The sequence below is a fragment of the Oncorhynchus tshawytscha genome, unplaced genomic scaffold, assembly GCF_018296145.1.
Source record: "Oncorhynchus tshawytscha isolate Ot180627B unplaced genomic scaffold, Otsh_v2.0 Un_scaffold_4246_pilon_pilon, whole genome shotgun sequence".
Taxonomy (NCBI): domain Eukaryota; kingdom Metazoa; phylum Chordata; class Actinopteri; order Salmoniformes; family Salmonidae; genus Oncorhynchus; species Oncorhynchus tshawytscha.
Genome location: NW_024609831.1, coordinates 1,125,106 through 1,144,734, shown reverse-complemented (window position 1 = coordinate 1,144,734; position 19,629 = coordinate 1,125,106). Strand labels below are relative to the sequence as shown.

Below are 19,629 nucleotides of genomic sequence, written 5' to 3'. Positions count from 1 at the left end.
GTGACCAGTCATGCTTACTTGCATCCTACATGGGAAAACCAACCTGATTATTTAATGAGAAATATTACATTTAACAAGAACAAAGGAAAGTACATACAAAATATAGCTTTATTTATACAAACCATCCATCATTTTGTTTACAAAAATCTATATATATATAAAAAATACTTATTTCACATAGAAAATATACAAAGAATGTATTTAAATTCCAGCAAAAATCAGAAGTGATGTTGTAAAACTGAATATATTTTGTTTTAAATGCATGTCATATTCAGTTATATTTTGGCATGATATTGAATTGAAATTAATTAGACCCAAACTGATTAAATGAAGACTAGACTAAAAAAGGTTTACTTGTAAAATGAGAAATGGATTTGTAGATGACAAGTGCAATGCTTCATAATCAACACATACCACTAACTATAACACACAATTTAAAATCAACAAGAGCGTCATGTTTTTCCTCTGCTTTAAAGAAATGGTTCACCCAAATTACAACTTATTTTAATTTGATGGATACCTACATTAAAAGGTATTCTATGGAGCTAGCGTCTGCCACCCAGAATGTGGGTGTGTTTACCTTGCTACAGCTTATTGGTGGCATTGTCCAAAAACAATAGAGTGGTGGTACCCTTGTTGGCATACCCCAAAAATCACCTCCATACTACTACAACATATGTCATTTGGTCAAACTACCCTTCAAGCCAATTGCTTCTGTCTGTACCAAGCATCACACCTCCCCCTCTTGTGGTAAAAATACAACACTGCATATGACTGCTCACATGGGAGAGATGCCATCAATTCTTTCTTATAACTACAAAAGCCAAATGAACTCCCTAACGACGAAGGCAGTCCTTCTTAAAATAATTATATTGCACAACAATAGAGCTTCCTAAAGGGTATAACCCACAATTACACACAGAGATCCATCCCTATAGCCATTCATTTAAGTTGGAAGCATATGAGAGAAACGCTGAATTCAAAAACCATCCCCTTCCCCCACAGACACCCCAGTAGATATTACATTATTTGGAAGTCAGCAAATGGCCATTATTGAGCAAATTTAGTTGGGGGAAGAAAATTTTAAAAAGTCTTCATTGTTCCAAATATTGGGTCCATCCTCCCCTGCCCTCTAGATCACTATGAAACACTTAGGATTCCTCATCAAACTGGCTGTGGTGTCCTCCTAAAAGAATCACAAGACAGAAATACAACGGTCAGCTGTTCTGAAGCCACTGAACTAAAACAGTGACTCAGTACATTTGTCACGTGCACCTAGTGCCATTCATTACTTTCATTCCTGACAATAAACCATAATCGATGACACATTGATCAAACTCCATGACATCTGACCAATCAGGCTCTGTTTCAGAGGTGCACTCCACAAAAGTGCATCCTAAGATTATTTGCACGAGGCAGTGAAACCCCTAGTCACTGATCCAGTGTCAGAGGCTAGGGGTTGTTTCTGGACAGGGCCTCAAAGGCAAGAGAAAAGCATCAATAGCTACTCACTCAGTGGTGTCTCTTGTAGGGTGTAGCCTTGAAGTAGTCTTCTGGGGTGACTGTCTTTACCCCTCCAAAGTAGTCCAGAACCCACACCTTGGTGATGTTCATCTTGGCAAAGAACCAGTTGTGGTCGGTGGGCCAGTCGACCATCTCAGGGTGGCGACTGAACAGGGCTTTCTTGGCAAAGGTGGCCTCTGTACCGTTAATCTGTCAGAAACACACAGGTAAACAGAACAGTGAGGATTCATGAAGATAAACACTGTGCAAGTGAGTGAGACTGATTGTGTGTGTGATTGTATGTCATTAACCCTCACCTCCAGCACAGAGCCAGAGAAGATGATGTGGGCACAAAGGGGATCCTGAGGGTCGTATCCTTGGTTCTTACAGAAGTCTGTCTGGGCCAGGGACATGGACAAGGAAGCCTGGGGGTTCACCTGAAACACACAGTCAGTCAGTATCTCCTTACTCTTCAGCACATCCCTTTTGAATGGCGGCACACATGTAGGTCATTTATTAGAGAAAAGGTCAAAAGTTTAGCCTATGGCTTTAGGTATATGCCAGGAGCCACTTGTGAATTTGACAGCTCTAACAAAGTTCATGCGGATGTTGGCTAATGGTGATCTGACTGAATTGAGCCCAAAGAGTGTGTCAAACTGGTGTAACAGTATAACTTTAGACCGTCCCCTCGCCCATACCCGGGCACGAACCCTCTGCACCATAGTTACCCATCGCTCCACAAAAGCCACGGCACTTGCAGAGCAAGGGGAAGTACTACTTCAAGGTGTGTGTGTGTATACTGTCAGAGCAAGTGACGTCACCGATTGAAACACTTTAGCGGGCACCACCGCTAACTTAAGCTAGCGTTTCACATCCGTTACACTGGCATACATGGTGCTGGCTGGGTCAGACTAGGAGCTGTCAATTCATTGCCACAGTCAACATAAGACTGAAATATGACGTCATTACAAAAAAAATTGCTGTGTCACGCCCCAAAAGCAGCTGACTCATGATGGGCCAATGAGTTGCATAATTTAACAACTTTCAGTCATGGCTCTAAATGGAAATAAAGTGTCAACTACAAATGGAACAAGGACTTTTTCTTGCAGTAGGCGACATCATGCAAATAATAACCTTATCTGTCATCAACTTTACATTATTGTATTGTCTTGACATTGTTGGCACCAGTGATCCATACCTTTCCTACGTTGCAATTGACAGAAATATTGTCCTACCCACCTTTAAATCCTGGACAGAGATCTCCATAGTGGTGAGGTACATGTAGGGCACCCCAGTCCCAGACCCAACAGGTCCGTCACTGGTAGAGAACGCATTGGAGAAGGGTTGTCCTTGCACTGGCTCATGGGTCGATATTGTGGCCATGGAAGCCCAGTTGCACTGGTTGGCGACGAATCTAGCCATCCTGGCGACTTCCTCGTGCGGAGGGATTCTGTAAAGTTCTCCGGGCATAGCGAAAAGCAGTAGAAGCCCTGCTGCCAGCATTGCGTTCATGTTGACTTCCATCTCCTCCATAAACCACTGAGGTATAAGAACGTCGAAAGAAAGGAACGAGGAGTGTTTTGTACGCTGCGGTCACGTGATCAGGGACGTGTGTCATGTGACTTTATAACTGGGCGCAGTTATGCCAATTTAGCAATTTTGTTGCTAGATTTAGCAACTTTTCAGAGTACCCTGGCAACTTTTTTTCAACCAGCACCTAGCCACAAATGTAGCTACTTTTAAAAATGTATTTGGAACTTTTAGCAGCTTTTGAAAAGTGACTCAAACGCTAAAATGCATTTTCCCTCTAAATGACACAAATCCGATTTCCTGTCACACACTCAGTCACAACACACGTGCCTGGCTGCAAAAGTGCATTGTAAGTGTCGTCACCAGCACGCGCTCAGCTCGTGCACAGGCAGCAACAGGCCAGCAGTAATTTCAGCAAATTGCAAGTCATTGTTGGCTGACTGCAGCAGCAGTAGTATGCTTTTGACGAGACAAACTGTTAGAGTTGCGTAAATTCAAATCTGGTATCAGGATAAATATAACAATGAGTCACCGATTGTATACTATGTATTTTTTATTAGCTAAGTAATAAATGGCAAATGCAACTTTCGTATATACGGGCTGGGCTCACTGTAATACCACGCAGGGCAGAACAGACAAGATGTATGTAAACAGTATTCTTTATACTGTGATAGACAGTTCCAACACGTCTGTTGGCCTATCACAGTAGAGACTGGGCGTGGTTTAAACTTGCTCAGCCTATTGCAGGCACTCAGGCGGGTCCCCGCCTCTTGGCGCTTCTGTTGATAGATGTGAAGAACATCCAGGCTCTCATGCTCCATACCGTTATCTCGCACCTGGCTCCTGTTATCTAACAAAAGACCGCTTGTTCTCGCAACACCACGCTCTGAATGTGCCACCCCTAACTCATTGCACAGTTCCTGTCTTTTTTCCATCATGAGAAAGGCCCATGGCCCAGAAGCTTTTAACAATGTTTCAAGTCAGCTATGTTGCATAACACATACATACATCCACACAAGCCAACAGCAGATAATATTCAATCATATATATGGTAATTGCTATAATGTAAAACACAGGATCCAACAAAACCCAATGAATATAGTTGGTCACAAATGTTTGATCTTGAACAGAACTTACAACATCAATCAACATGGCTCAATCAAAATTGTATAGCCAGAAGTACAGAAAAGAGTGGGAGTCTGTACCTGAATTTAATTAAAAGGTGGCTGAAGCCAGTAATTGGGGATGATTGTCAGGCATACTGTGCGTAGTGCAAATCAGACATGCTTGCAAAAATGTATGACATCAAAAACATTGTGCTACAGCAAAGCATATAAATAAAGCAAAACCGTACAACCCCACAACGCAGTCTACATTACCACAGTTGGTTAAGAAAGTGGATAACTACAAAAGGGCAGAAGCTACTATGGCAATGGCCATTGCGGAGCATTGTTAGATGCTAGCATGCAACCATTTAGGTATGGCTTGCAAAGCTGCCCAGATTCTGTGGCAGCAACAAACTTCCAAATGCACCGCACCAAGTGCACAGAAATTATTAGGGGAGTACTGGCTCCTTGTTTTCTCAAAAGGGTAACATCAGAAGTTAGGGATGAGAAGTTCAGTCTCCTTTTAGATGAGTCCACTGATGTCAGAGTCTCAAAATACCTGCATGTGGTGATTCAGTATTTCAGTGCTAAAAAAATAACCATTGTGTCCACATTTCTCGGGCTGGTTGAATTGGAGGGGGGTGATGCAGAATCAACAGTAAAGGTGGTAGTTGAGTTTCTTGAGAAGTGTAACCTTAAAAAAGAGAATCTTCCGGCTATTGGCACTGATAATGTGTCTGTGATGACTGAGGTGCACAACAGGGTGCACAAGATTTTAAAGGAAGAATGTGCATTGCCCAATTCGGTACTCATCCGCTGTGTGTGACATTCTTTACAATTGGCTGTCAGTGCAGCATCCAAAGAAACCATCCCTAGGAGTGTTGAGTACTTAATCAGGGAAACCTACAACTGGTTTTCCATTTCCCCAAAACGGCACGAGGCGTACAAAGCAGTGTATCATTAATTGTGGCCAGAAACCCCTGCAGATCACCAAAGTGTGTGCCACACGTTGGCTATCGATTGAGCCTGCGGCAACTCATATTGAGCCAGTGGGAAGAACTGAAACTCCACTTTGAGGTGACCAAGGCCAGTGAGCATTACTACATGGCGGATGTGCTCCACGCTACATACATGGACAAGACCAACTATGTCTACCTGACGTTCTTGAAATTAATCCTGTCTGACGTACAAGTTTGCAGTGAAGTCATTTGAGGGAGAGCAAACAGATCCTGTCAAGCTTTAGGACAATCTGGTATACCTCTTAACATCAATTTGCAGCAGAGTAGTCAACCCTATGGCAAAAATGGATGTCCTGAAGGATGCCATTGATGGACATCTCAGTCCATTACCATACCTTGGGTACCTTTTAGAGAGCACGGTGTACCAACTCAGTCTTGCGCCAGAGGACAAAAAGGTCATTCGGAGACAGTGCATCAACTACATTGTTGCATTAAGCAAGGAGCTGCAAGCAAGGCTCCCAAACAACCTTGAAGCCTTGTGACACATGGCCTTATTCAGTGTTAAGGAAACACTAAAGCACAATAAAGGCACCAGTGAAATTATTAAAGTAGCTGAGCTACTGGGATACCAGCCCCAAACAATTGATAAAATTGTTTCCCATTGGAGAAACATCCATCTGTTTAGGTGGGACTCAACTGAAAATACAGTTGAGTTTTGGAGTGAAGTCAATAACTACACAGACTCTTCCGGGTCAAATCCATTTGAAGAACTGTGCAAAGCTGCACTCGCTGCCCTCTCCTTGCTACACTCAAATGCGGAGGTTGAACGGCTGTTCAGCCAAATGAGTGTGGTCAATTCAAAGTTAAGAAATAGAATGTCACTGCACACTCTCAACTATATACTCCTGGTGCGGTATGGACTGAAGCTGGCTGGTGATACCTGTTACCAGCATAAACTACCAAGTGAAGTTCTGCAGCAGTTTGGCACCACAGCAGCATACAGCTTTAAGGCCACTCCATCCTCTACTGCTGGTTCCAGCTCCGTGACAATTTTTTATTTTACCTTTATTTAACTAGGCAAGTCAGTTAAGAACAAATTCTTATTTTCAATGAAGGCCTAGGAACAGTGGGTTAACTGCCTTGTTCAGGGAAAGAACGACAGATTTGTACCTTGTCAGCTTGGGGATCCGATCTTGCAACCTTTCAGTTACTAACCACTAGGCTACGCTGCAACAATGCAGTTGGACAGTGAAGATGATCTATGATTCATCATATTTTCAGTACGTATGCAAGGAGTGGACTTTCTGGAACTGGCGGAGACACACAGCTGATGGTGGCAGTGTGTACTGCAGTGTGTGCGAGAACAGTGGCAATATCTGGAGGAAACCATTGAGCAGCTAGCCAGCCAAGCAGCACAACAACCTGGAGAGAGCTGCCTAGCACATGCATCATTATTTGAGTTAAGTTGCTTGTTCAATAAGATAGCATATATACCTTGTTATTAGCTTGTACCTATAATTGTTGATCAGTTAGGTAGCATGTTAACTACCAATACACTGCTTAAAACTATAATTGTTCAGAATGTGTAAGTTTACTAGAAAATAAATTAAATGTAATTGTTCAATCATGTGTAATTGTGTGTTGTTTAAAAATAAAAATATCTGATGATATAAAATGTGTTGTTTATATTACTTTTACAAATAAAAATATATGATAAACAAACAAATCTAAACGAACAAATGTCCAATCATATTTTTCGCCGAGATGGACAGTCAATTTGAGTAACTTTATTGTGTATTCTACGTAACGATGCAGTTGTACGTTAATACGTAATGACGTCTTCGCGCAATGACGTCACAACGTCATTTAGCAACTTTTAGCAACAAATCGACCCGCCTCTAGCAACTTCGCCTGAAAATTTGTTGGCAACACTGATTGGGCGCGAGCGTAACTTTTTTTTCCTCAAATCCAGGCGTATCAGTTACCAGTAATTGTTCCCATTATAAAAAACACGTTTCTTTCTTCGAAAACGCTAAGAATAGGGCTAGCCATAGGCCATTTCAACATTTGACAAATTCAATATTTGGGGTGATTTGTTTCCCTCCTGTTGGTGGTAAACCTGACCATGTAATACACTTTGATTTGGAAAACATTTCCTTTAGAATTTCCAATTGGGTAAACTCCTAGACCGTTGAACCCCTTCAATTGCTTTACATTTCTACTGGTCTTAGTTGACAACGCAGTCAACTGAACTGGTCCACTAAAATCATTCAGTGACTACTTAATCAATCAACTTGATTTGGCTCAATGGTGGACCTCATACAATGAAGGTTTCATTTTAAACTATGCCATCTTGCAGATGCTTCTAGCCTAAGAGACTTAGTCATGAATGAGCACATTTTACATATGGCTGGTCCTGGGAATCAAACCTTCTACCCTGGCGTTACAAGCCCCATGCTCTACAAACTGCTACACTGAACAAAAATGCAACATGTAAAGTGTTGGTCCCATGTTTCATGAGCTGAAATGAAAGATTCCATGAATGTTCCATACACACCAAGCGTTTGTCATTTTCTGCACAGATTTGTTAATGAGCATTTCTCCTTTGCCAAAATAATCCAACCACTTGACAGGTGTGGCATATTAAGAAGTTGATTAAACAGCACAATCATTATACCGGTGCACCTTGTGCTGGGGACAAAGGGCCTCTCAAATGTGCAGTTTTGTCACAACACAATGCCACATCTCAAATTTTGAGGGAGCATGCAAACTGCATGGATCATTTTTTTGTCAATTTGTAGATACTCTTATCCAGAGAAACTTACAGGAGCAATTAGGGTTATCTGCTTTGCACAAAGGAATATTGACAGATTTTTTTTGTTACCTAGTTGGCTTGGGATTTGAACCAGTAACCTTTTGGTTGCTAGCCTAAGACGCTTAACTGCTAGGCTACCTGCCAACAGAACTGTTGCCAGATAAATGTTCATTGCTCTACCATAAGCTGCCTCCAACATCATTTACTGTACTCCCAGTCATGTAAAATCCATAGATTAGGGCCTAATACATTTATTTCAATTGACTTATTTCCTCATATGAACTGTAACTCAGTCAAATCAATGAAAATGTTACATTTATAAAAAGAAACATCCCTTTTTCAGGACCCTGTATTTCAAAGAGAATTCATAAAAATCCAAATAACTTAACAGATCTTCATTGTAAAGTGTTTACATACTGTTTCCCATGCTTGTTCAATGAACCATAAACAATTAACGAACATGCACCTGTGGAACGGTTGTTAAGACACGAACAGCTTAAAGACGGTAGGCAATTAAAGGTCACAGTTATGAAAACCTAGGACACTAAAAGAGGCCTTTCTGCTGACTCTGAAAAACACCAAAAGAAAGATGCACAGGGTCCCTGCTCATGTGTGAATGTGCCTTAGGCATGCTGCAAGGAGGCATGAGGACTGCAGATGTGGCCAGGGCAATAAACTGAGACGCCTAAGACAGCGCTACAGGGTGACAGGACAGCACAGGATCGGAACATCCAAACATCACACTACGGGACAGCTACAGGATAGCAACAACTGCCAGAGTTACACCAGGAACGCACAATCCCTCCATCAGTGCTCAGACTGTCCGCAATAGGCTGAGAGAGGGGGGACTGAGGGCTTGTAGGCCTGTTGTAAGGCAGGTCCTCACCAGACATCACTGGCAACAACGTCGTCTATGGGCACAAACCCACCATCACTGGACCAGACAAGACTGGAAAAAAGTGCACTTCAATGACGAGTCGCGGTTTTGTCTCACCGAGGTGATGGTGGGATTTGCGTTTATCCTCGAAGGAATGAGCGTTACACCGAGACCTGTACTCTGGGCTAGGGCCATTCCCCCCAGAAATGTCCGGGAACTTGCAGGTGCCTTGGTGGAAGAGTGGGGTAACATCTCACAGCAAGAACTGGCAAATCTGGTGCAGTCCATTAGGAGAAGATGCACTGCAGTACCTAATACAGCTGGTGGCCACACCAGATACTGACTGTTGCTTTTGATCCCCTTTGTTCAGGGACACATTATTTCATTTCTGTTAGTCACATCTGTGGAACTTGTTCAGTTTATGTCTCAATTGTTGAATCTTATGTTCGTACAAATATTTATACATGTTAAGTTTGCTGAAAATAAATGCAGTTGACAGTGAGAGGACATTTCTTTTTTTGCTGAGTTTATTTTTATGAAGTATACAAAGGCCCATTTACAGGTTAATAGACAAAGGTGATGAGGGCAAAGCATAACTGGTTGTCCACCATCATACACATCTTGGGGTCATTGTGGCCTGGTCTGAAGGCAGATTTCTTTACAGCACAAACTGACTATGTAATTGGTCTAGAAGCAGGCTATAAAGGAGTATTTTGTTTCTGTGTTCATCTCAAGGTTCAGGCCAGCAGTCCCTGACAGCCTTCACAGCCACACTGACATGTCACTTTCTGTTCCAGGTCACTGTCAGGGCTGTGGGAGTAGTTCCAGGTCAACTCAGTCCCCGCCTTCACCACTCTGCAAGAAAATATAGAAAAAGCTAAATCTGCTATTGGTACTGATATATCAACCCATCGCGTAGTTTTATCACAAAATCATTACCCATTAAAAAGGGACTATTCAGGACACTTACTTGCTGGTGAAGAAGGCGATGACGGGGAAGTTTGGATCATGAGAGTCCGTGAAGACGTTCTGCACAAATAGGTTGGGGTCGCAGCTGTGCTGTAGAGACAAGTTGTCAGAGGTTATGTGTGGGTGGGTTAAAGAATGGGAGTAGATAGTCACACCGTCATACACCTACATTTATGAACCTTCCCACGTTCCCCTCCTTCGTGGCATCTAGGTAATACAGGTGCTCCATAGGGTTCTGCTTTGGGCCAAGTTTTTTGGGGCTTGTGGACACAGACAGCTTCACATCCACTTCTTTCATGTGTGGTTGGGAATTCAGCTGTGGCTTCTGTACCCCATTATCTTGCTCCACACCCTCCTCAACCTCCATGCCTGAAGAAGGAAAAGTGTAACAGGAAAGAAAATAAGTTATACTGCATACTATCTAGGCACCCATAATGCCTCGTTTCTCAATGTTCATCATTGGGAACCATAGCCTAGTTAAACCAGTGGAACAATGGTGAGTGCAGCTGTCAGTCTGGTGTAACCAGGCTAATGGAACCATGAAGCCCCTTGAAGCATCCGTTGGCCCAGTTTCCAGTACCTGTGAGAGGTTGGACTGGCAGGGAGTTTCCCACCAACACGGCTTGTATCTGTGGAGAAAGCTCCACCCCGGGCCTCTGGATAACGGGCACATGAAGCCCGTCAGGAGGTGAGGAGGGGGGCGAGGGCTCCAGGGTCTCTGCAGGCGCTCGTCCCTCCCCTGCCGGCGCCAGCCACTCATCTACCACCTCCACCTCGTCGTCGGAGGGAAGGTCCGCCTTCTGGCGCTTGGGTGGGAGGGGCTCGTCGGAATCCAGTCCTGCCCTGAGAACTACACCTGAAAGGAAGGGAAGTTAGTAAAGTTTCAGATCCTCGATTTGAATCCACAGTTGAGCCTTTATTAAAGGGATGGTTCTGATGCAAATACAGTGCCTTGCCAAAGTATTCATCCCCCTTGGTGTTTTTCTTATTTTGTTGCATTACAACCTGTACTTTAAATGGATTTTTATTTGGATTTCATGTAATGGACATACACAAAATAGTCCAAATTGGTGAAGTGAAATGAAAAAAAATGGTTTACGAAAATAAAAAAATTCAAAACAGAAAAGTGGTGCGTGAATATGTATTCACCCTCTTTGCTATGAAGCCCCTAAATAAGATCAGGTGCGACCAATTACCTTCAGAAGTCACATAATTAGTTCAATAAAGTCCACCTGTGTGCAATCTAAGTGTCACATGATCTGTCACATGATCTCAGTATATATACACCTGTTCTGACAGGCCCCAGAGTCTGCAACACCACTAAGCATGGGGCACCACCAAGCAAGTACCACCATGAACACTAAGGAGCTTCCACAGTGGAGATTGGAGTATCTGTCTATAGGACCACGTTAAGCCGTACACTCCACAGAGCTGGGCTTTATGGAGGAGTTGCCAGAAAAAAAGCCATTGCTTAAATAGAAAAAATAAGCAAACACGTTTGGTGTTTGCCAAAAGGCATGTGGGAGACTCCCCAAACATATGGAATCAGGTACTCTGGTCAGATGAGACTAAAATTGGGGTGGGTATAATTTGTGGAATGTTCCAACAGGAATCTGTTGCCAACAAACAACACATACAATGTTGTACAGTGGCAGAATAAGATACCGGTGTAAATAGTGGACTATTTAATCAAGTTTTTCACCCACAATGTTTATTCTGAAAAATGTTGATCTTGCTACTTTGTATGCGTTGTTTGTTGGCAACCTTGTGATCACAAAGTTTTTGGAACAGATTCCTGTTGGAACGTTCCACAAATGATACCCACCCTAAAATTGAGCTTTATGGCCATCAAGGAAAACGCTGTGTCTGGCACAAACCCATCCCCACATTGAAGCATGGTGGTGGTAGCATTATGCTGTGGGGATATTTTTAATCGGCAAGTACTGGGAAATTGGTCAGAATTGAAGGAATGATGGATGGTGCTAAATATGGGGAAATTCTTGAGGGAGACCTGTTTCAGTCTTCCAGAGATTTGAGACTGGGGCGGAGGTTCACCACCTACTGCTAAAGCAACACTTGAGTGGTTTAAGGGGAAACATTGAAATGTCTTGGAATGGCCTAGTCAAAGCCCAGACCTCAATCCAATTGAGAATTTGTGGTACGACTAAGACTGCTGTACTCCAGTGGAATCCATCCGACTTGAAGGAGCTGGAGCAGTTTAGCCTTGAGGAATGGGCAAAAATGTCAGTGGCTAGATGTGCCAAGCTTATAGTGACATACCCCAAGAGACTTGCAGCTATAATTGCTGCAAAAGGTGGCTCTACAAAGTATTGACTTTGGGGGGGTGAATAGTTATGCACGCTCCAGTTCTTGTGTGTTTCACGAAAAAATATATTTAGCATCTTCAAAGTGTTGTGTAAATCAAATGATACAATCCCCCCCCAAAATACATTTTAATTCCAGGTTGTAAGGCAACAAAATAGGAAAAATGCCAAGGGGGTGAAATATTTTCGGAAGCCACTATATGTACATTTTCGCTGAATAATAATTTTAAGCTTACAGGACCAAACTGTCAGTTTCCCCTACCTGCGTATGTGCACACGAACGTGCCCCTGTCCAGGTCGTCACGGCAACGCACCCCCCATCCTTTGTTTCCGGTGGGGAAGACCTGCAGCCGGACACGCAGACCCCGCTGAACCACACGGTTCTGGCACATACCACGGTCACACCCACACCAAGGACCGCATTCGTACAGCCTAGCAGACACACACAGATACATATCTCATGAGTAGTTGGTAATGGCATGCACTCACCAGGCACAATAGATACACAAAGGACATGAACACAACAGGATTGCTGACAAGGACCAGACGCCCAGCCCAACTCACCCTTTGGGCACATGCTCAGACAGCCTCTGGTGGGAGTAGTGTTTGCCGCCTGGGGTCAGACAAGCGCAGGCGCAGCTCTCCGCATCACCACAGCCGTCAGTGCAGTCACAGCAGGTGGTGAACAGCGGGCCCGAACTGAGGAAACAGCCGTGAGGCCAACGCTCCTTCCTGTAGCGGAAGTCCTCCGGCCGCACTCCTTCCTCCTGCAGGCACAACTCCACCGGCGTTGGCTCTGACCCCCGGCTCAGGTCCCTCTCAGCCAGACCGGGAGGGCGCCACTGCGGTGGCCGCAGACACTCCAACTGCACCAGGGGGTCAAAGGTGAAGTCGTCCACCTGCAGAATGCCGTGACTCTCTGTGGCAACCAGAAAACATAGCACCTCCCCTGGGGTGCAGAGACTCAGCCCACAGGGAGCCTTGTAAACAACACCCCGTGCCGTGACCTCAGAGTCCAACTCTGCACCCTCAGAATTCTCAGAGCCCTCCCCTTAGAGTCTGGTTCAGTCCCATCACAATCGGTCTCAATCCCAGTAGTGAGAGGTGGGGTGGGAGCACACTGCCGCTGGAAGGAGCAGAGTAATGGGATCCTGAGAGGGTTGTGGCCCCGGAAGTGGTGTGCGGACGGGGGCAGGTGGGGCACACAGGCCTGGCTGCAGGTATGGAACTGGTAGGGGAGCTGGAGGGGCAGCAGGGGAGTCATGAGGTCCTCTCTGTTGGGGTAGGGGGGCGACAGGGGGATGATGGAGCCATTGTAACGGAGGGGTGAGGGAGGGGATACGGGCTCTGTCTGTTGGGGGGGCAGTGGAGTCTGAGGGTCGTCAATGTCAGGGACTGAAACTGTGAGGATTTCTGTGTGGTGGACAGATATTGGGAAGATGTTAGGCTAGCAGCAAACTGAGATATTGGGATAGCTCACAGACCACGTTTGGATTCAATCAATCCAAACCTCACAGACAGAGATACTATAATGATATACTGGGCGTGAAGTAGGCTATGTACCTGCACCAATAACCACCTCTACAAAAGACTCATTCCCAGTGGCAGGGGCTGTAGTTGTAGCTGGGGCTGTAGTTGTAGCTGGGCCTGTAGTTGCCGGTGTCACAATCAGCCCGGAATCCAATAAGGTAATCATATTCATCCCCTGGACATATTCTAAAACAAAAACAGAACAATTATTGCATCAATGGCCAGTATGTGTATGTGTGTGTACTGTATATATGGTACCTCTGTCTGTAGCAGTGCAGGTATTGATGGCATGCTTCAGGTGTGTCAGATATTCATACAGCTCATCAAATGTTTCTTCCACGTCCACCTGTACCCAGAATGACTTTGCCCTCGCTAAAATCAGAGCAAAAAATGTCAGGAACAAATCATTTGTATGATGATCTCCAACAACAACTGGGTCCATCTTTCAAACTGGATTAAATGTATGTGAAACTAGAAACAATATAACGGTATAAGTGAAAATTCCTCACCAACTTCTGTTTTCTCTGACCCATCCATTTTCAATATTGATGGATGGTCAGCTGGTTATGAATTCCTCTGATACCTGCTAAGAAAATGTGCAATTCGCTAAGCACATAGTCAATATTATGCCGGATATATAGCCTACCAAAGACCAACCTAGTGACATATATATTGTTGGTATCCAACGTCGATGGCCTAGCTAGTACTACCAGCTAACGTACACCAGTAAGGATGTTGTAAGTAACAACGTTAGCTAGATCTCTAGCTATCTTTGCTATGCTGCATGCATTGATTTGAGGAAGTTGCTTGCAAAAAACATTATTATACAAGTGTCGACACCAATTTACAGTTCGTTCAAAACATAAGCTAATGTACCTACTGCCTTATCTATTTAAACCTGATAGTATCGATACATTTTACTTTGTCTACTTCCATTGATGAAATTCGAATACCCATAATGCACTTCACTATTTTGTTCATATAGAAGACAAATCCAACATATTACCGATCTGCAAATCCACAGTTTCGTAACAAAGGAATGGGAATCAGATGAATTTACCAATTTTACATTCGCTTGAGACAAACGTTTCAATATTTAATGTCTCCTTTTTAAAACTGAATATATATCTATTCTCCATTAGTTTTTCATGAATGGACCCAGTTGAAAAGTGAAACAGTTCAATTTTACTACGAATATCAAACATTCTTCAACTTTCATGTTCGCCATCTTGCAAGTTGAGGGACTTATGTACAGTTGGCGAGAGTTGATTGTCTGACGGTTACAATATGTAAATTGGTAGTTATGTCAAACTCTGGTTATGTAGCGGGCTATTTTCTAGGTCTATTCATACGAGCAAAACGTTTTGCAACGGAAACGTTTTGCAACGACGACAAATTTCTTATTGGACAAGTTTAGGTAGTCCCTCCACGTTTTGATCCGTTTGGTGTCAAGTGAATACGACCCTGTGTAGTTTTGTAACACAGCAATAATGCATTTACGCAAGTTCTATATCGACATTATTATGCGCATTCTGGTGTTCATACGTGCAGCAGAAACTACACCTTCAATAGGGTGAGGATCATTCTACAATTTGACATTTATACGGTAGGACCGCATATGTTTCTTAAACGACTAAACAATGTCAAGGAATTCTGTCCTGTCTATGTCCACGTTTGAACTCTTTATTACAGCTCGCATAACGTTACATATATAGCCTCCTCGAGCACCAGTAGCCACAGGGTAACCCATCTGAACATAGACTACTATTATTATTTAAATATACATGTTTTTGTGTTTGATTTCTGAAGTAACGACACCAGTCTCTAGCCGAGATGACCCAGGTGCGAAGGTCGGTGGGAGAGGCGCTGTGGGGAATGTGTGCCGCCGACGCCATGTCCATGCCTGCGCACTGGTACTACAACATCGATGACATCAAGAGAGATTTTGGAGGATGGATCACCGGCTTCAACGCACCCAACAACAGACACCCTTCCAGCATCCTCACCCTCTCCAACTCAGGTATGTTAACATCACCCTTTACTGAATTTGAAAATGAGTTGTTTATTGGTCATGAATTATGACATGACATGAGTGATTGATATATGCAAGAGCATTCATTCTTCACCTGATGTTCATCAAACTGAGTGTATCCTTAATCTGTTCTCTCTTTCCCTCCTGTCCATAGCGGGGAGCGGTCGCACTGCATGGTCCTCTGGTGGGAACAGGCCCCATGTTGTGGGTAGCGTAATCCTCCATAACAAGCTCAAGTTCTGGAAGGCATCAGGTGGATCGGTCCACTATCACCAAGGTGCTCACTACTCACTTAATTTCAGTTCATCTCAGGCATGAATGAAACTAAATGAAAAAAGTAACTGTCTCTGACCTTGGTCTGTTTATATCTTTAAAAGCAGTTCTGTAAGGAAAATAATTATTGACAATACATATTATCAATTATTGAGTTAAGTATACCTCTATCTCTGTGCAGGTCTCCAAGCAGGTGAGAATACCCTGAATGCCATCTGCTCCCTGAGGGTGGCACAGGCCCTGACAGGGGGGAAGTTTGCCAGTGTGGCAGAACCAGTGGCGAGGGGGGCGGTGCTGGCTGATTACGTACACTTCATGACCACGCCAGGAACACATGGAGACACCTACGCAGAGTCCTTCCACAGAGCATTCTTCTCCGACTGGCAAGACCCCAGACCCACTTCCTCCAGCAAGGTAATGTACACGCACATGCGAGATTACACACCTAACCAGACAGTGTCTCAGTTTGTCTTGTCTATGTGTTCCAGGTGTTAGTCATGTCTTGTCTATGTGTTCCAGGTGTTATGTTTGTGTCTTGTCCATGTGTTCCAGGTGTTAAGTTTGTGTGTCTTGTCTATGTGTTCCAGGTGTTGAAGTTTGCAGAGCAGCGCTACCAGCAGAAGATGAACGCGTCAGTCCCTGACAGCCAGCTAGACGCTATTGGCTGCCTCCCCATGGCCATCCCCTTTGTGCTTCTCTCTGCCACAGCCAATGAGGACCAAGCTGCAAGTGTTGCACCCACCCCTTTTTGGAATATTTGAATAGGAGAATCTCAATTGCATTTCCTTGATCCTTCTCTCCTTGCCTTATCTCAAAACCCATTGGATGAGAAGGTCAGAGGGGAGGGACCGTTGAACTTCTCCTCCAATGGGTTTTAAGAAGGAGACAAGAACACAAGAAATTAATATTTTCCCAATTAAACTCACTCTCTCTCCCCCTCTTTTACTGTGCTTTCTCTCTTCCTCTCCCAGGTGTCTGCAGCGGTAGAGTTTGTCCGGCTCACCCACCCCCACCCCAAGGTGGAGAAATATGTGACGCTGTACGCCCGAGCTCTCCATGCCACTCTGAATGGGGCGTGTCTGAAGCAGCAAGCAGAGGCCGCCCTCAAGTCACCCGACCTGGACGCATGGGACACTTGCAAGCCCTACATACAGAAAGCAGCCAGGTTTCCAACCTCTTCTGCAGAGGGGCTCAAGGTTCACCAGAGTGCAGTGGAAATGCTTGGCATGGCCTGCTACACCCGAGGTGTCTATCACTCTCTGTCTACCTATCCACAGCAGTGTGATTTAGTTCTATTTACGTGTGTGATGTAAGTGTCAACTGAGTCTAATAGAAGTTTGTGTGTCCTTTATAGGTGCCCTCAGTAGTATGTTCTACCTAGCACATGAGTTTCACAACGACCCTCATGGAGGGATCCTGGCAAACACCAATTGTGGCGGTAAGTTTGTTTGTTTTCTTGTGGTGCCAATTCATCTGTTTTAAGGTGTGTTTTGAGAATTGTCAGTCTAAAGTGTCTGTGTCTTTTTCAGGAGAGAACTGCAACAGGGGTTCTGCTTTGGGGGCTCTGCTGGGGGCGAGGGCAGGGTACACGGGTGGATCTGTACCCCAGGAGTGGAAGGATGGATTGAGGAACACACAGGAACCCATCCATGAAATACTAAAGATGCTCCGAGACTGCCCCCTATAGGACTTAAAGCGAGCATCAGAGCACTGACACATACCTTACCTCCGTTTGGTTGGTGTAACTCATAACAACATCTGTGTGTATATGTTTGTTGATTTTGAGCCTTTTATTGGCCTTGGTATTCACATGCTGGCCGTTGTATGCACAAAAAGATACCTTACAATGAAAAAGATTACTATGCACAGATAATTACCTTGTGTAAAAGTGCTTATTTTCCCAATTTTACTCTTAAGGCCTTCCAGGTTTACTCCCCAGACGAAAGCTCAGCTATCTCTCTCGACCATACATCAAGTAACTATTTTCAGCTGTGTCTCCTTTAAATATATTTTAGAGATCAGTTGGAGTTTACGCACTAAAGGCGTCCGCATACAAAGGTTCGGTTTGCTCCTAGCAGAACTCGGCCAGACGAAGTGAACGTCTGTGCTCGCATACTCCCTTAAAATGACCTAATTTGAAAAATTAGAAAGAAGTGGAAATATTACTGTTTGTACCTCTTGAGACGCCATAGTCCGTACACTCACTTCCTCAAAATACTCTCAATTAATCTGTAAATAACTTTGCGTTTTTTCTGAGGAGGTCTTAGTTGCGCAAATTTACATCTAAGATTTTTGGTGCAGTATTTCTAAACATCTGCATGAAAACTAGTCATCTCTCGTTGAATGACAACAAGCACTTCATTGCAGATCCCCTATTGTTGACCAATCACAGACGAAGGGGCGTAGACTTTGGCTACAGAACTTTGACAAGCCTCAAGAAAAACATGTGTGATGAACAGCCCAGGGGGAAAACCCTGCCGAACGCTGCCGAACACCTAAAACGTCACAGAATTTCATCCTAATATATGCGGGATCTTTTTCGAATTTGAATCATACCGTAACCTTTAAACTCATATCGAGTTTGAGTGGAAGAAGAAAAAGTTAACCCTAGTTTAAAGTACATTTGATCATATACATTGATTGCAGAAGCAGGTAGACAGTAGCCTGCAACATTCCTACATTCCTTGTTTCCAAGTTATGCGAAGGGAAACATTGTGAATTAATTATGGCAGTTCAATGGTAACTTGTTTTATCAGTCTTATTTTCATTTGGATATAACCTAGTGAAGTTATTTGAAAGGTAATATGCCCTGCAGAATTGTGCTTTAAAGTTGAATAAAAGCATTTATGCTGGTCGATTATGCGCACAAACAATAGTATACACTGTTACAATCTTATGTACTGTAATTAAGGTGTGAAAACATTCATTATCTAACATCTACAGTACATGCTGCTTTTCACATGGATCATGTTTATTATCTGTATATTTTTGTATCCTTCAGGCCCAATAAATGGTGTCTCATTACCAAATCTAACCACTGTCAACAACTGTCCTTCAGGCCCAATAAATGGTGTCTCATTACCAAATCTAACCACTGTCAACAACTGTCCTTCAGGCCCAATAAATGGTGTCTCATTACCAAATCTAACCACTGTCAACAACTGTTATTGTCCTGTCTTCTTCATCATTACAGTGCCTTCAGAAAGTATTCACACCCCTTGACCCCCCCCCCCACAAACTTTTTTTGTGTTACATGGATTAAATTGAGAGTTTTTTTTGTCACTGGCCTATTTAATATATATATATATTTTCACCTTTATTTAATTAACCAAGTAGGCTAGTTGAGAACAAGTTCTCATTTACATCTGTGACCTGGCCAAGATAAAGCAAAGCAGTTCGACACATACAACAACACAGAGTTACACATGGAATAAACAAACATACAGTCAATAATACAGTAGAAAAGGTCTATATACAGTGTGTGCAGATGAGGTAAGATAAGGGAGGTAAGGCAATAAATAGGTCATGGTGGCGAAGTAATTACAATATACCAATTAAACACTGGAGTGATAGATCTGCAGAAGAAGAATGTGAAAATAGAGATACTGGGGTGCAAAGGAGCAAGATAAATATATACAGTATGGGGATGAGGTAGTTGGATGGACTATTTACATATGGGCTAAGTACAGGTGCAGTGATCTGTCAGCTGCT

General features: G+C 43.6%; 3 protein-coding genes across 4 annotated transcripts; 1 reads left to right on the top strand and 2 right to left on the bottom strand.

Annotated features, from left to right (window-relative positions):
• Positions 1–90: 90 nt before the first annotated feature.
• creg1 (cellular repressor of E1A-stimulated genes 1) lies at positions 91–3,101 on the bottom strand. The gene is made up of 4 exons (XM_024408539.2): positions 2,743–3,101; positions 1,821–1,940; positions 1,513–1,713; positions 91–1,186 (listed from the first exon to the last, which is right to left on the bottom strand). The coding sequence occupies exons 1-3, from the start codon at positions 3,034–3,036 to the stop codon at positions 1,513–1,515; spliced, it is 615 nt and encodes a 204-aa protein (XP_024264307.1). The 5' UTR covers positions 3,037–3,101; the 3' UTR covers positions 91–1,186.
• A 6,194-nt stretch (positions 3,102–9,295) lies between these two features.
• Positions 9,296–13,779, bottom strand: setdb2 (SET domain bifurcated histone lysine methyltransferase 2). The gene is made up of 8 exons (XM_042319399.1): positions 13,647–13,779; positions 13,203–13,496; positions 12,648–13,134; positions 12,346–12,515; positions 10,340–10,615; positions 9,929–10,128; positions 9,761–9,849; positions 9,296–9,645 (listed from the first exon to the last, which is right to left on the bottom strand). The coding sequence occupies exons 1-8, from the start codon at positions 13,777–13,779 to the stop codon at positions 9,528–9,530; spliced, it is 1,767 nt and encodes a 588-aa protein (XP_042175333.1). The 3' UTR covers positions 9,296–9,527.
• An 853-nt stretch (positions 13,780–14,632) lies between these two features.
• On the top strand, positions 14,633–19,022 carry LOC112242201. 2 transcript variants are annotated; one of them, XM_042319420.1, is made up of 8 exons: positions 14,633–15,186; positions 15,423–15,633; positions 15,800–15,922; positions 16,100–16,332; positions 16,506–16,643; positions 16,890–17,163; positions 17,273–17,356; positions 17,448–19,022. In XM_042319420.1, exons 2-8 carry the CDS (start codon positions 15,447–15,449, stop codon positions 17,603–17,605), a joined length of 1,197 nt encoding a protein of 398 aa, XP_042175354.1. In that variant the 5' UTR covers positions 14,633–15,186; positions 15,423–15,446; the 3' UTR covers positions 17,606–19,022. The 2 variants fall into 2 exon arrangements, with proteins under 2 accessions (XP_042175354.1, XP_042175353.1); XM_042319419.1 differs by having other exon boundaries at positions 14,633–15,219.
• The last annotated feature ends 607 nt before the right edge of the window (positions 19,023–19,629 follow it).

Bases quoted from the DNA above. Each gene is read 5' to 3' on its own strand.
- setdb2 (XM_042319399.1), bottom strand. From the start codon at position 13,779: ATGATTACCTTATTGGATTCCGGGCTGATTGTGACACCGGCAACTACA. The intron at 10,616-12,345 runs GTAGGGGAAACT...CCTTCCTTTCAG, and splicing joins GTTCGTGTGCACATACGCAG to GTGTAGTTCTCAGGGCAGGA. The intron at 9,646-9,760 runs GTAAGTGTCCTG...ATTTTCTTGCAG, and splicing joins ATCGCCTTCTTCACCAGCAA to AGTGGTGAAGGCGGGGACTG.
- creg1 (XM_024408539.2), bottom strand. From the start codon at position 3,036: ATGGAGGAGATGGAAGTCAACATGAACGCAATGCTGGCAGCAGGGCTT. The intron at 1,941-2,742 runs GTGGGTAGGACA...TGTGTGTTTCAG, and splicing joins TCTCTGTCCAGGATTTAAAG to GTGAACCCCCAGGCTTCCTT. The intron at 1,714-1,820 runs GTGAGGGTTAAT...TGTTTCTGACAG, and splicing joins TCTCTGGCTCTGTGCTGGAG to ATTAACGGTACAGAGGCCAC.
- LOC112242201 (XM_042319420.1), top strand. From the start codon at position 15,447: ATGACCCAGGTGCGAAGGTCGGTGGGAGAGGCGCTGTGGGGAATGTGT. The intron at 16,644-16,889 runs GCAAGTGTTGCA...TTCCTCTCCCAG, and splicing joins CAGCCAATGAGGACCAAGCT to GTGTCTGCAGCGGTAGAGTT. The intron at 17,357-17,447 runs GTAAGTTTGTTT...TGTCTTTTTCAG, and splicing joins GGCAAACACCAATTGTGGCG to GAGAGAACTGCAACAGGGGT.